Genomic DNA, 13,447 nt, shown 5'->3' on the forward strand with positions numbered 1-13,447 from the left:
TATCCATGCATGTATGTGTATACGAAATATATATTACTATATTTATGGTAGTATATATATATATACACTTAGGAAAACAGCGACGTCCACATGGATGGCTTGACCCAGTTGTAATCGTTGCGATCGATCGTCTACACATCCACAGACCAAATCAATTCTTGACAACTGCATCATCGCATAAAATAGTGGGACACGATCCCCATCATGTAGTATGTAAACTGGACAATACCTCTCGAATTTGCACGCACAGCTTCGCAAACAAGTCTCGGTGCGAGTCGGAGAGGGCGCCGACGGTGATCTCTTGACCTGGCTGGCGTGCATTTTCCTTTTGAATGTTGTCCAGGGCATGGTTCACATCCACGAGCGATTCGTAGTACTTTAACTGCGTGTACAGCGCGCTGTCCGAGTACTCCATGCACACTGTTCCGCGGCACCCCGTAACCGAACACGCGTCCCCCCGCCGCCCACGAAGCGACTGTTTCTGCGTGCGGGAGCTGCACAGCCCCTCGGTGCACACGACCCATCCTTGGTAGTACCGTCGTGTGCAGTCTCGAATGGCCAGATGCATCCGATTCGACACCAACGACGCGAAATCATCGCCCACTTGGCCGTACAGACCGCGCTGGTCGTAGCCCCAGAAGATGGCACTGCAAGCTGCGTTCGGACAGAGCAGCCCCGACGAATACCGCGACGCCCGGGATGCATACACCCCCTCAAACGCGTTTTCTTGGCCGCACTTGAGGCACGTTAATCGAACTAGAGCGAGAACAAACAAGAGATTTTATCAGCTAGAGACAATGAGATCCATCAGTCAGTCGTACGTGGCGTGCACGACTTGAATCGGTCCGAGTCGTGCTGGAGGACGCTCGGGATCACGTCGACTTCGTCGTCGCCCACGTTTTGCACCGAGTGAGAAAACTTGGACGTGTCCAACCCCAAACATTGTGCGAGCTGGGGACTGGACGTGCCGTCGATGTGCGCGCACAGGCGGTTCACGGGCGGATGGATCTACATGTTAAGACATACATTTATTAATATTGTCAATAAAATGGATATAGTTAGTGTTCCATCGCCATGCAAATAGCAGTCTCTTGAGATCACAAACCTGAGCTTCCAAGTACCATTCGATGTCAATGTTGAGCTTTCCGTGCGATCGCGTGACTTCGTCCGGGTGGTACGCCCGGCGGAGGCTCCCCGCTTCCTCTTCTTTGCAAAGCACGTACGGAATGTGTGTCCCCACGCCGATGGCTTTTCCTTGGCTTCGCAGCGCCAACGCCACTTGAACGTGGTACTAATATACAGCATATTCGTTAATATGCATCGAGGTATTGCACATATTTCGTTCAAAAATATCACATGTATCGATAGAACTGTAGCACCTATATACATGTGTAAGTAATATATATACACATATATAGAAAGCCAACATATATATATATACATGCGAAATAATATACAAATATGCGTATTAGCAAGTATACATGTAAGCTAGAATGCATTTCAAATAAATAATGTATACATATATAACTAAATACATATACATGTGTATATAAAAATAAATACATATACACGTATATATATGAATAAATACATGTTTGTACATATCATATATAGGTAGGTAGGTATATATATATATACTTGTTTGGCTTTGTCAGGGTACTGTTCCGGCGCCTTGTTCAAGCTCTTGGTGATAACATATTGACTGATTGGCTCCTTGCCAGTGCGCATGTTTTCGCCGACAGTTTGCAAGTGTTCGTGGATCTTCTCCACGACTTCGTCTCGTCCGATGCCCGACAAGATCAAGTCCAGCACGACGTTCCCCACGACCTTGGACAGCACGCACCAGTCTCGCCGCACCATGTCCAGTCCTTTGACTTCCTTTTCGTACGTCTACACCAAATATATATATATATCAACAATCAGATGCAAAACATAGTATTCATCACTGTACCACAACTCCATCATTGGTCTCTTTGACCACGAGCGACGCGTATTTCTTCTTGTTGAGCAGCAAGATGGTCTTGAAGATGTAGTCGACTTCGAGCTCGAGCAGTTTGAAGTGTTTGTTGCATTGGATTTGAATCTCGCGGCCGATACGTTTGGCATGTTCGAGCTGGTCGCTTCGAGAGTCCACCATGATCGAGTCCGTGTCGCCGTAAATGACATCGTACCCGCACTCTTGTTCCGCCACCTCTTGAGCTCGCTGGAGGGTTTGCCGACCCGTGGACGTGATGAGGGCGGCAATTGGTCGGGCGTAGAACCGCGAGTACCGGAACCCGAGGCACCCGTACATGGAGTTGGCCGTGAGCTTGATGGCTTTTTGCCGAATGTCGAGTGTTTGGCTTTTCTCGATATTGCCTGCCTTGAGTTCTGCCTTGAGCTGTTGCTTGACGAGTTTGCGCGACTCGAGCAGCCGCTTGATCACTTGGGGCAGGACCCCCTCGGCACACGACGAGCTCGGGAGCGCCGGCACGTCGCTCTCTGCCTTGACCAGCACCTCATCGACATCTTCGTCGTCGTCGTCGTCGTCCAAGTTGGTTTTCCGACGGGCTGGACCCGCGTCCTTGGTGGCATTCAACGTACTTCGTTCCACGGTCGTAAAGCAAATGTTGTATTCGCGGATGATGGACGGGTACAAACTGTTAAAATCCAACAGCACAACAAAGTTGTCATATAGACCCTTCTTGGGTGCAAACACCATGCCGCCAGCGTACCCCGCGGGCTCGCGCTTCTTTTTGCCCACAGACTTGGACGATTGTTTGGAGTCCCGGAACTTTTCAGGCACGATAAACTTGTGTTTCGATCGGTCAAATTCGTGCAAAAGCAAATACTCGATACGTTCGGCGCGCTTGTTGGCTTGCAGCGTGCGTGTCCAGAGGTACCCGCACAAGTTGGCCAGTTGCTTGGTCAATGGGATCACCTCCAGCTTGTGCATCAAGTGCAGCACAAACATGGCGTCGTCCAGCGTGTGGTGGATGAACTTGACAAAGTTATCGGGCCCGGACGACAAGATGGCCGGAATGTCGGTGGATTCCACTTCCACTCGCGTCTTTTGAAGCTGCGTCGACACGAGATGGGACAGCGAGTACGTCGACTGCGACGTCAATAGCTCCTTGGCAGACACAAATGTATCGCAAAACAGCCGGCCGTTCGACATGTCGTCCAATCGGTACTCGTTCCAGCCCTCGCCTTGATTGAGGGGTGCCAGCAGCCCCCGCCGCAGCCGCGTGAGCCGCGACCACATGCCGCCCATCTTGAAGTTGTCCATGCGAGACATGAGCACGTCCAGGGTGTACCCCTGCAGGTTGTGGCCGACGATCACGTCCGGATCTTCACGCTGAACCCGCGCCAAGAGAAAGTTGAGCAGCGCCTTTTCGTTCATTTCAATGCTCAGGGACTGCGGCGCCCGGAACCGATCGTTGGCTAGCGCGTTCGGGCCATACGACTCGGGGAACCGCTGGTGGCCGTCCGCCAGGAAGGGCCGGATGCCCGAGAAGTGGGAGATCTTGCCCTTGCCCTTGCTCCCGCCTTCGGGGTTGATGTTGGTCTCCGTCACGGCCGAGAACGCCACCACTTCGTGCTTGTGCGAGTGCGGGTTGCAGCACGTTTTGATGCTCAAGCTGAGCACAGTCAGCGGCGGCGACGGGATGCCATGGATAGGCACGACGTGGACGGGGCTGGCTGTTTCGTACTCGACTTTGCAGTAGCTTTGGTGGTTGGTTGTCACACGCTGGGCGCCCGAGATGCGCAACCAGCCTGGCCCCAGCAGCTTGCGCCGGATGAGAAACGTCTCCAATGGCCGGACGGACGCGCCGCAGATGCGCACGAACGACGGACCCCCCTTGGCGCACACGTCGGCATGCGGGGCAGCATACCGCGCGGGGTACTTGACCTTCAAGTACGTGTTCTTACCCCGAGGCAGGTCAGGCAAGTCGAATGCATAGCTATCCACAGAATCACTCTTAGAAACACAGTGGACATGTAAATAAGCACGTACTTGCGGTCGACAAGCTTGGTTCGGAATGTCTGCTGGTCTTTGCGGTCGGTGATGCACGACGGGATGAGCAGGGAGCTGATGTCCTTGTGCATATTCATCCACAGCTGTTGCTGGATGTCCTTGGGCATGTCTCCCATGGTGCTGTACGTGTCCTTGTGTTGGTCTGGAACGCGCGGCACAACGTACAAGTATCGCTGCAAGTTGTTGACAATCACACAGCAACTTTTAAACCCTCCTCCTTGCGCGTCCTTGGTCTACATACATACATACCGTCAATATATATATATATCCCCATCATCATGAATATATATATATCGACTACTGGTGGGGTTTTGTCGAGATTGTCATATATATATATATATACCTTGCCGATCAAGTACAATTTCCCAGGTCGATCGCGCACTTCGACGGCATCGGTCCAAAACAGTTGCAGGTCGTCGTTCAAAGCAGGAGCTTCCCCGTCGGCGGCTGTGGATGTGTCGATGGTGTCGACCTCCGCGTCGTTGGTCGGGTTCCACCACTCGCCCACTTGATTCGACGGAACAGAGTCCACGACATCATCCACGGGTTTCTCGCCCACAAACGGGACAGAGCTGGAGTTCAACGCGCGTTCTGTGGCTGCGGAGGCCTCGACGCGACTTTCTCTCGCCTACAACATGCACAAACCACATGTCAGTACATATATCCCTCCATGTTTGTCGGATATATGTACCTTTTTGAGCAGCAGGTCGCGCTTGCTGACATAAGGTTGCGCTACCGCCGCCACGTCCTGGGTCGGTGGTGCAGCTAGTGGTGACGAAACGTTTCCATCATTCGATGGGTCGACTGGGGCCACGGCGGCATCGTCGTCGAATTCGTAGCCATTGTCGACGCCGTCCTGTACGTCGTCCGTGTCGTCGCGTTCGGTCGTGGTGGTAGCACTGGGGCGGTATTCCTGCATGAATTGGCGATCAGAAGACGAAACATGTTGCGATGAAGTGGCGCTTCGACTGGAAGGAAACACGGGCGGCTTTCGTGCGCGAGATAGCGATGCGTCGAGGGGGTTGCTGGTCAAGTCGTCCAACATGCTATCCAGGTCGATATCTAAAAAATGAAAAAGACACGTCAGAAAGTACAGGTAGAGTTCGTCAGGTGTATGATATGGCGTGCCTTGTTTCGCATGTCGAGAGGATGCGGCAGCAGCGGGGGCACTTCTCGGCTTTTCGCTGGACTTAGAGAAAAACATGTGCGTGATCTTCTGGTCGGTGCCCGTGCCAAGCTTGGCGCGTTGGTTGCGCTTGGCTCGCTTCACATACGCACTGGACAATGCCCCGGAGCTCTGTCGCTTCTTGTTGTTCGGGTCCACGTCGTCGTCGGGGTCCACGACCTCTTCGTCCAAATCGCCGTCGTCTTCGAAGTACTGCTCTTCGCCGTCGTCGTAATACCCCATCCCGCCTTCGTCATCCTCGACAAAAGGCAGTTCCTCGCGACGTTTTCGAACCAAATCGTTGTACTCGTCTTCGTTCAGTTCTTGGTAGATGCTACCCTCCTTGGCATTGTACGTCTCAATGCGACTAACCTTCTTGACGCCCGCGCCATCGTCGTCTTCGTCTCTTCCATTCAGTTTGGCCTCCCGGAGACGCCGAATCTCATTGAGCGCATCACTTCTACCGCCGCTTCCACTTGCTCTGCTTGATCGACGCGACATCGTTGAAGGATCTGCCTCGACCTGTGGCGCGTTTTTGGGTTTTCCCAGTATATTTCCGCGCAAACAAAAAACCATTCCCGCCACACTGCACCCTGCAGCAATTAATACACGTCGAAACTTAAAACGCTAGGTTGAAATCGTTAAACATAGTTGAGGCCACAAGCATTTGCAATGGCTTGTCAATAATTGGTAGAAATAGAATGAATTTATAGAGTTTAACGTGTTAAAGCCACCATGTGCAAGTAGTGACCATTTCAGTTCGAAACTATCGTGTGGAGGGAAACATGGCTGGTCGTGGACGCGGAAAGGATGCGACGTTGCCAGCGTGGATGACGAACCCAGCATCGAGTGTTGCCCAAGGCGCCGCCCTGCCGCCTTCGAGACCGTCTCCTCAACGCGCCGCCCTCCCACCACAGGCTCCACCTTCTCGAGGCCAATTCGAAGATGCCGACACCAGCCGCCAAAGCCACCGTGGTGGCCGGGATGATGGACACTCTCGAAGCGACCGTGGAGATAGCGCTCGCCACGAAGACAGTCGAAGAGGAGATGTGGAGAGAAGTACACGTACTTCCAGCCGGGACGCTGTGGACGACAGCCGACGTGATAGGCGAAGCGCAGATCGATCCTCCCGCAGCGACTATCGCCAACCACACGAGTCTAGCTCCCACGGATATCGCGAGCATCCGAAACGTAGCAGTGAAAGATCCGAACGCCGCCGTGACGACTACTCCGATTCACGTCACAGAGATGCCGGCTATGGTCGCACGGATTCCTCCCGCTCCGACCGCCGCAGCCACGACGGGTACAGGCGCCCTGACTCGTATTCGTCGAGCAGTCATCGCGACAGCGGGTACAATCGGGACGCAGGGTACGGTCGTAGCTCCGATGCACGCAGCAGCAGAGACTTTGACCGAGACTCTGGCTATGGCCGCACAGAATCGTCGCGCGGAGGGTCTGATCGGCGGGATGACGGGTATGGCCGCACAGAATCCTCGCGTGGGTCGGACCGCCGGGACGACGGATATGGTCGCAGCAGTCGCCGCGACGACGACAAGCAGCCGTCTTCCAACGGTCGCCGTAGTCGGTCGCGATCTCGGGAACGACGAGGGTATTAGAGTCGTGTCCTTCGTCGCCTGCCAAGCAAAATATATACCAAATAATTGCTGAAAAAATGTTTTTTTAAAATCTATTTCAAGTTATTACTGTCCGATGAGTTGGGTCAGCGCTTCAAAAAAGTCAGGCGCAGGCTCGTGGGCACAGAACACTTGGCGCTGGTAAAAGTCTGGCAACGTTGAGATCTTCTCGTGCAGCTCCCCGAGGCGCTCTTGTAGCGCGGCTCGTTCCTCTGTCACAATGCGGATCGCCTAGCCATTGATACCATGTATCGCATGTCAATAATCAAAGGATCCACCATCATATACCTTGTCCACGTCGACGAGCTTGACCACGTCCACACACAGATTGGTCAACACATTCTCCACTTGCATGTGCACACTGACGTCGCCCAGTTGTTGCTCCAACCGCTCGCATCGAAGCGTCAGCCGCTCCTTCTCGTCAGCATGCAATGCATGGCTGGTTTCCATAATGTGCAATTGCTCGAGCGAGTTTTCATGCACTTCCAGGAGACTCTTGATCTTGACGGAGAGCAGATCGCGCTCCTTGGCGACCAACGCCGCTGACCGCGCCGAGTCATCCAATTCATCGCGGCATGCCTTGACCGATCGTTGCGCGGCGTGGAGCTCCGCCGCTTGTTTGGCCAAGTTGGCAATGGCACCTTCCCGCTCGTTCTTCCTTTCAGCGCGTTCGTGATGGAGGTCCGACGTGAGTTGGTCCTGGGTGGCCTGCCGCGCCGCCACAGCTAACCAACCGTACATCATCATGTTTGCAAGCATATGTAGGTCGGATGAGGTTGATGGTACCTTCATCAAGGGCTTGGTTCACATGCTCCAACTGCGCGGTGAGCTTGACGTTATCGAGGACGACCGCCGCGTGCTGGGCTTTGACAGCGTCCAAGTCGTCGCCAGTGGCCAAGCGTTTGGCTTCTGAGGCGACCAGTTGATCGTGCAAGTCTTCGGCCGCTTGTTTCAAAGCGACTACTTGTTGGGTGGCACGGTCCAGCTTTTCTTCCACCGTCGACACGACGCCCACCAAACGAGTCCCTTCCAGTTGCAACTGGTGGACCTCGAGCTCTAGCCGTCGCCGCACCTCCTCGCCTTGCTACATGCAATCCATCCATCCATCCATACGATCACTCCGAAAAAAGACATGCATACATCATCACGTGTAGACGTACTCGGATCGTGTCGTCGGCCGCTTTCGTCGCCTGCTCCAGCACACTCTGGTGATGCCGACTCAGGCGTCCAATGAATTGGTCCAAGATCGTCGGCAGGTCCGTCTTGACAAACTGCACGAGCACTTTGGCCTTGGATGGACCGTCGCCAGCTTCGTCGTACCCGTGAAAGAACGGAGTTAATCCACGCCCAAGCGCGCGTCCATCGCTTGGGATGTCGTCCCACTCCCCCGACTCAATCGGGGATTGAAGCCATTGCTGGGCCAGCCGTTCTACCACGTCGGTGCACAGCAGCGTCGATTTTTCCTGCAGCGCGTTGATCTGAAGCGCTCGGGTCTGCGCTATGGCCGCCTTGAGCTTCTGAAAGCACCGCTTCCTGGCGTCGCCCTCCACCGACTCGCTTTTAAACACGACTAGCGCGCGGTCCTGCGCTTCCCTGTGTACGCGCTCAAACTCGACCTGTGCCATGGATGTATTCGACTCCATTGCCGTCTTGTACGTGTCCAGCGCGCGGACGAACGCGGCTTCGCAGGTCACGTCGCTCACGTACTCCCACGCCGCCTTGATGTCGGGCACGGCGCCGCTGTTCATGGTCGCGACGTAGCTCTGGACGAGATGCGCCAGCTTGGGGCCGTCCACGACTTGGTTGAGCACGCGTTTGGGGCGGGCGACGTCCAGGAGTCGGTCGCGGATCGCGCGCATCTGCACGATGAATTCCGGACGCAAGTCGGCGTCCGGGAGGGTACTGGCGTTCCGGAGCTTGTCTTCGTCTGTGACGGGGCGGATCAGCGTCACACTACGAAGGCAGGTAGGTGATGAGTGAGGACGTGGATGATAATGATGGTAATGGCGGCGGTGTTACCATTCTCGCTGCGTGAAGAGCGTGCGCAAGCTGTGGCGAATGCGGTTCCGCTCTTCGTTGCGCTTGGACGTGCCGTCCCGCCGCTGCAGAGACCGCTCCAAGTACACGTTGGACGTGAGCGGCAGACCGTTTTCCTGGATGTCGAGCAAAAAGTCCCGGAGCAGCCACACGAACGGGGGAAAGTGCGGCGCCAGCGCACTTTCGTGAACCGAATGCTGCACATCGTCGTCCTCATCGTCGTCGTCGTCAGATTTGGGGACGTGGTTGTCGGCGGCGCCGCCATGTTGATGGACGCACACGTGCTTGGTCAGTTCGGACACGAGGAAAAGTCTGAAGTTGAACAATCATGTGCTGGTGTGAAACTGAGGAGGACGAAGATGGGAGGATAGACAGACCGACCTGTCGATCGCGCCTTCGTCGATGACACCCATGGTGTTGAACACAAACACGGAGCAGAGAAGCAGGCCGAGGGAGAAGATCTTGGCGTCGTACGTTTCGTCGTTGTCCGTGGACGCGATGCCTTCTGTGTCCATGAGCAACACCTTCTCCCCGCGTGCGTTGCGCTGGTCGGCGTCCCAGATCCAAATGCCCCGCGTGCAAGACTCGGTCGTAGGTCCGACGACAAACCCGGCGTTGGTCGACGGGACAGATGACACGTCTCCCTTGCGACACATTTGGTTCAAGAAGAAACTCTTACCCGTTCTACGACGATGCAATCACGACACACGACGTCAAGGAAGGGATGACGACGGACCTGTATTGCCCAGCGAGGCAAATCACGGCCACGGGTTCATTCTTGAGCGACTGCAGGAGTCTAACACAAGTTCATAGAGTGTTGTCGTCGACATGGGAATGCGTACGCTATGCCATCTGGACACGTCTCGAGGGCATCGTCCGCTTGCCGAATCAAGCAAACCGGGGGCATCTTCGGTGTCGACGTCGACGATATATTCTGACCGAAACTCATGATGGACTATAATTGGTCATTTTAGCTACCCATAAAAAAGGTCACAGTTTCAAATCGATCCGCTGCACATTGACCATTGACACGATGTGTGCCTTCTTGCACAGGAGGCATCAAGCTGTGCTGTTCTAGCCATGGAGGAGAATCATTTCGCCTCATGATGGGGACCATGATGCAGTTCACGCCATCGAATTCCATTGACGCTCGATGTTGAATCTCCAGGCGTTCAATCCCGCCTTCGCAGGCCTACTGTAATCGACGATGTAACCACTCGAGACACTTGTGATACACACCGTCACGGTAAGCGAATGAACGAAGATGCACATGGACGTACAGTGGGCTTCTGCCACAGACCCATGCGCCCGAAGGCGGCTGCATGTGATGCCATTTTGCGCGAATACGCTGGTTGATGTCGAGTCAACCTGTTGCGTCAACGGAATATCCGGTATTTTATCCGGATATCGTGGGATCTTAGAGGATCTCTTTTGGTCAAACTTGTTTTCTTCCACGAGGTCGCATCGATTTACATGTTGGGACTGCAACTCGCCCGCCGCGCGCGTCATGTCCGCCTTGAGAATGCCGCGACTGCCATTCGCGCTGCGTCCTCGACGTCCAACGGCGGCAAGCCCAAGGCCAAAGTGCAGTCGGCCAAGGACGCTTCGGAAGGGGTGAGCTACACTCGGGGTCTGTTTCTTGGGGTGAACAACGCCAAGTTGGCGTTTCCGTTTCCCAAGCTGTCAACGGACGAGTCCGAAACGCTGCAATCCCTGGTGAACCCCGTGGTGAAGTTTTTTGAAGAAGGGGTGGACGCCAAGCTCATCGACGACACCAAAGTCATCCCAGAAGAAACCCTCGCGAGTCTCAAGGAGATGGGGTTGTTTGGACTGCAAATCCCCGAAGAACTGAATGGCCTTGGGTTGAGCAACACTGGGTACGCGCGTGTGTGCGAAGAGTTATCGGACGCGTCGATCGCCGTCACGATCATGGCGCATCAGTCCATTGGACTCAAGGGCATCTTGCTCAACGGGAACGCTGCGCAACAAGCCAAGTACTTGCCCAAGCTCGCAACGGGGGAGAACCTGGCCGCGTTTGCATTGACGGAACCGAGCAGCGGATCCGACGCCCAGTCGATCAAGACGCGTGCGGTGCTGTCGGAGGACAAGTCGCACTTCATCTTGAACGGCGGCAAGATCTGGATCAGCAACGGCGGATGGGCCGAGGTTATGACCGTGTTCGCGCAGACAGAAGTGGACGGCAAGGACAAGGTCACAGCGTTCATCGTCGAGCGCGCGTTTGGCGGGCTCACGAGCGGGCCGCCCGAGGACAAGCTGGGCATCCGCGGCTCCAACACGTGCCAAGTGTTTTTTGATAATGTCAAGGTCCCTATCATCCATTTTGACATCGGCAATATGACATGTGATGCAGGTGCCAGTGGAAAACGTGCTCGGCGGCGGTGAGGACGGCAAGACGGGGGGGTTGGCAGGCGTCGGCCACGGCTTCAAGGTGGCCATGAACATTTTGAACAACGGGCGGTTCGGGATTGGTGCGGCGTCGGGGGGCCAACTGCGGCGAGTGATTGCCAAGGCAGCCGAGCATGCGACACAGCGCAAGCAGTTTGGGGCGTCCTTGTCCGAGTTTGGCTTGATCAAGGAGAAGATTGGCCACTTGGCACTCAACACGTATGCGATCGAGGTGCGAAATGAAGAGAACGAGGACGAGGATACTAACTAGTAGTACGGCGGTTAGTCGATGGCATACATGACCACGGGTATGATTGACCGCGGCGATCCATTTTGCGAAATCGAAGCGGCCATGTGCAAAGTATTTGGATCGGAAGCGTCCTTTGAAGGCATCAACGAAGCCATTCAAATCATGGGCGGTACGAATGTAATGTGTTTTCTTGTTGTTTTTGCAAGTTTTTTCGTGTGAAATTCATTCTTTTTTTATATATTTTTTGAAAAAACGTCAATATAGGCACGGGCTTTATGCGCGACTGGCCGTTTGAACGATACATGCGGGACGCGCGCATTCTGTCCATCTTTGAAGGCACGAATGAGATTTTGCGCCTGTTGATTGCCCTGAGTGGCATCAAGGTAGGATGGATGGATGGTGATGTTGTGTGGAGCAATCTGCGTTGTTGATGGCGACTCATTGGGAATTGGTAGACGGCTGGCGAGCGGTTGTCTGCCGTGGGCAGTTTGTTCAAGAATCCGTTTAGCGACCCTGCCGCCGTCGCGTCGGAGATCTCGTCGCGCGTGCAGAAGAAGATTTCGGCTCCTGCGACGCTGGAAGGCGTGCACCCCAAGCTCAAGGCGTCGGCCGACTTGCTCCAAACGCGAACAATTGAGTTTGGAGATGCCGTTGAGTCGCTGTTGAGAAAGCACGGCAAGACCATCGTGCACGAGCAACTGCAACTGAAGCGCATTGCCGATGCGTCCATCCAGCTGTTTGCCATGACGGCGACCATTTCCCGGGCATCGACGGCGCTGGCCGACAAGTCGCCCACTGGTATTGTCCTTTTACCCAAAATTTGGACTTTTGTGCTGATTCGCCAAATCTATCGATCGATTCTTTGACTTTTGTATGTAAAGATCGTCCAGTATCACACTAATTTCAGTCACACACTAATTAGGTGTTGATTTGGTCGAAGAGTGAATTTGATTGGCCACTTGATTCGTGTTCTGGATTTTGATTGGTCGTATATCGATTTGGTGATACTGTCATTCGATTGGGTACCCAATTTCGAATCGACTTGACAATAGAACGATGATATTAGAGTCGTTTGTTCATGTTGTGACAATGTACATACAGCGGCGCATGAGTTGGCGCTGACGCAATTGTACGCGGAAATCGCATCGGACAAGATTCGGAACAACCTGCGCGAGATCCAAACCCATACCAAGAAGGACAGCCAGCTCAAAGCCATTGCCGACCAAGTGTTTGCCCAGTCCAAGTACATTCCATCGCACCCCACGGGTGTTAACGCTTAGTCGACTTCTCTTAACACCAAGTAATGAAAGTATCGTCAGTGGTGATCATAAAAGAATTCTAAATAAGAATAGGGTAATAAGCATAGAATTCATTTTGTGGGATGAGAAAGAAATAATTCATTTTCATCGAAGGATACTTTGCTGGAAACCTCGAACAACATATAATTCGTGGTTAACTGTAAACTGACTGTGAAAATCATTCAACGCAGGAGTAGCTACATGCTATTACTATAGTAAACTCCGACACTCTCCGAGGAGGCGCCGATAGTCTAGAGCTCTTCTTTATCTATATCTGGTAACGTCAGAAATAAATACGACTACCGTGTACCGTTGTGGTGTAAATGCTGAAGATTCGGCCCAAATACGTAGATGTATTTGGCCCCAATCTGCCGTGCTTGCATGGTCTTGCATGTTCATGAAGCCAAACCATGACCCCCCCTTGGGTGCTCAACCTGATTTCAAGTGTAGGTACCACCAGCACCCAATACATCAAGCACATCAAGCGCTCCTGTGTCCAAGATCTGGCACAACAGCCGACGTCGCAGTCAAGAAGGGAAGAAGAACCAGTCCAGCCCCATCCCCATACAGTAGTCACCCATGCAGTAGTCATGTAGCACCTCTAACGACATCAAACCATATCGAATTGACTTTTACGAC

General features: G+C 53.8%; 4 protein-coding genes across 6 annotated transcripts; 2 read left to right on the forward strand and 2 right to left on the reverse strand.

The window, feature by feature from the left end:
• Nucleotides 1–22: 22 nt before the first annotated feature.
• On the reverse strand, nucleotides 23–5,729 carry H257_17793 (hypothetical protein). The gene is made up of 10 exons (XM_009846735.1): nucleotides 5,147–5,729; nucleotides 4,710–5,080; nucleotides 4,362–4,646; nucleotides 3,998–4,251; nucleotides 1,952–3,944; nucleotides 1,639–1,890; nucleotides 1,106–1,291; nucleotides 822–1,008; nucleotides 230–756; nucleotides 23–131 (listed from the first exon to the last, which is right to left on the reverse strand). Exons 1-10 carry the CDS (start codon nucleotides 5,682–5,684, stop codon nucleotides 69–71), a joined length of 4,656 nt encoding a protein of 1,551 aa, XP_009845037.1. The 5' UTR covers nucleotides 5,685–5,729; the 3' UTR covers nucleotides 23–68.
• Nucleotides 5,730–6,128: 399 nt separating this feature from the next.
• Nucleotides 6,129–6,799, forward strand: H257_17794 (hypothetical protein; the record flags this gene model as incomplete). Its single annotated transcript, XM_009846736.1, has 2 exons — nucleotides 6,129–6,486; nucleotides 6,552–6,799. The coding sequence occupies 2 exons, from the start codon at nucleotides 6,129–6,131 to the stop codon at nucleotides 6,797–6,799; spliced, it is 606 nt and encodes a 201-aa protein (XP_009845038.1).
• Nucleotides 6,800–6,844: 45 nt separating this feature from the next.
• On the reverse strand, nucleotides 6,845–10,216 carry H257_17795 (hypothetical protein). Of its 3 annotated transcripts, none has more exons than XM_009846738.1 (9): nucleotides 10,135–10,216; nucleotides 9,697–10,049; nucleotides 9,591–9,650; nucleotides 9,236–9,538; nucleotides 8,837–9,166; nucleotides 7,978–8,770; nucleotides 7,604–7,901; nucleotides 7,106–7,542; nucleotides 6,845–7,048 (listed from the first exon to the last, which is right to left on the reverse strand). In XM_009846738.1, the coding sequence occupies exons 2-9, from the start codon at nucleotides 9,801–9,803 to the stop codon at nucleotides 6,884–6,886; spliced, it is 2,493 nt and encodes an 830-aa protein (XP_009845040.1). In that variant the 5' UTR covers nucleotides 9,804–10,049; nucleotides 10,135–10,216; the 3' UTR covers nucleotides 6,845–6,883. The 3 variants fall into 3 exon arrangements, with proteins under 3 accessions (XP_009845040.1, XP_009845041.1, XP_009845039.1); XM_009846739.1 differs by lacking the exon at nucleotides 10,135–10,216 and having other exon boundaries at nucleotides 9,697–9,788; nucleotides 9,833–9,923; XM_009846737.1 differs by having other exon boundaries at nucleotides 9,697–10,209.
• Nucleotides 10,193–12,846, forward strand: H257_17796 (hypothetical protein). The gene is made up of 6 exons (XM_009846740.1): nucleotides 10,193–11,179; nucleotides 11,226–11,492; nucleotides 11,547–11,679; nucleotides 11,775–11,893; nucleotides 11,966–12,308; nucleotides 12,612–12,846. Exons 1-6 carry the CDS (start codon nucleotides 10,328–10,330, stop codon nucleotides 12,788–12,790), a joined length of 1,893 nt encoding a protein of 630 aa, XP_009845042.1. The 5' UTR covers nucleotides 10,193–10,327; the 3' UTR covers nucleotides 12,791–12,846.
• The last annotated feature ends 601 nt before the right edge of the window (nucleotides 12,847–13,447 follow it).

This window comes from Aphanomyces astaci (assembly GCF_000520075.1).
Source record: "Aphanomyces astaci strain APO3 unplaced genomic scaffold supercont1.119, whole genome shotgun sequence".
In the NCBI taxonomy this organism is placed as follows: domain Eukaryota; phylum Oomycota; class Saprolegniomycetes; order Saprolegniales; family Verrucalvaceae; genus Aphanomyces; species Aphanomyces astaci.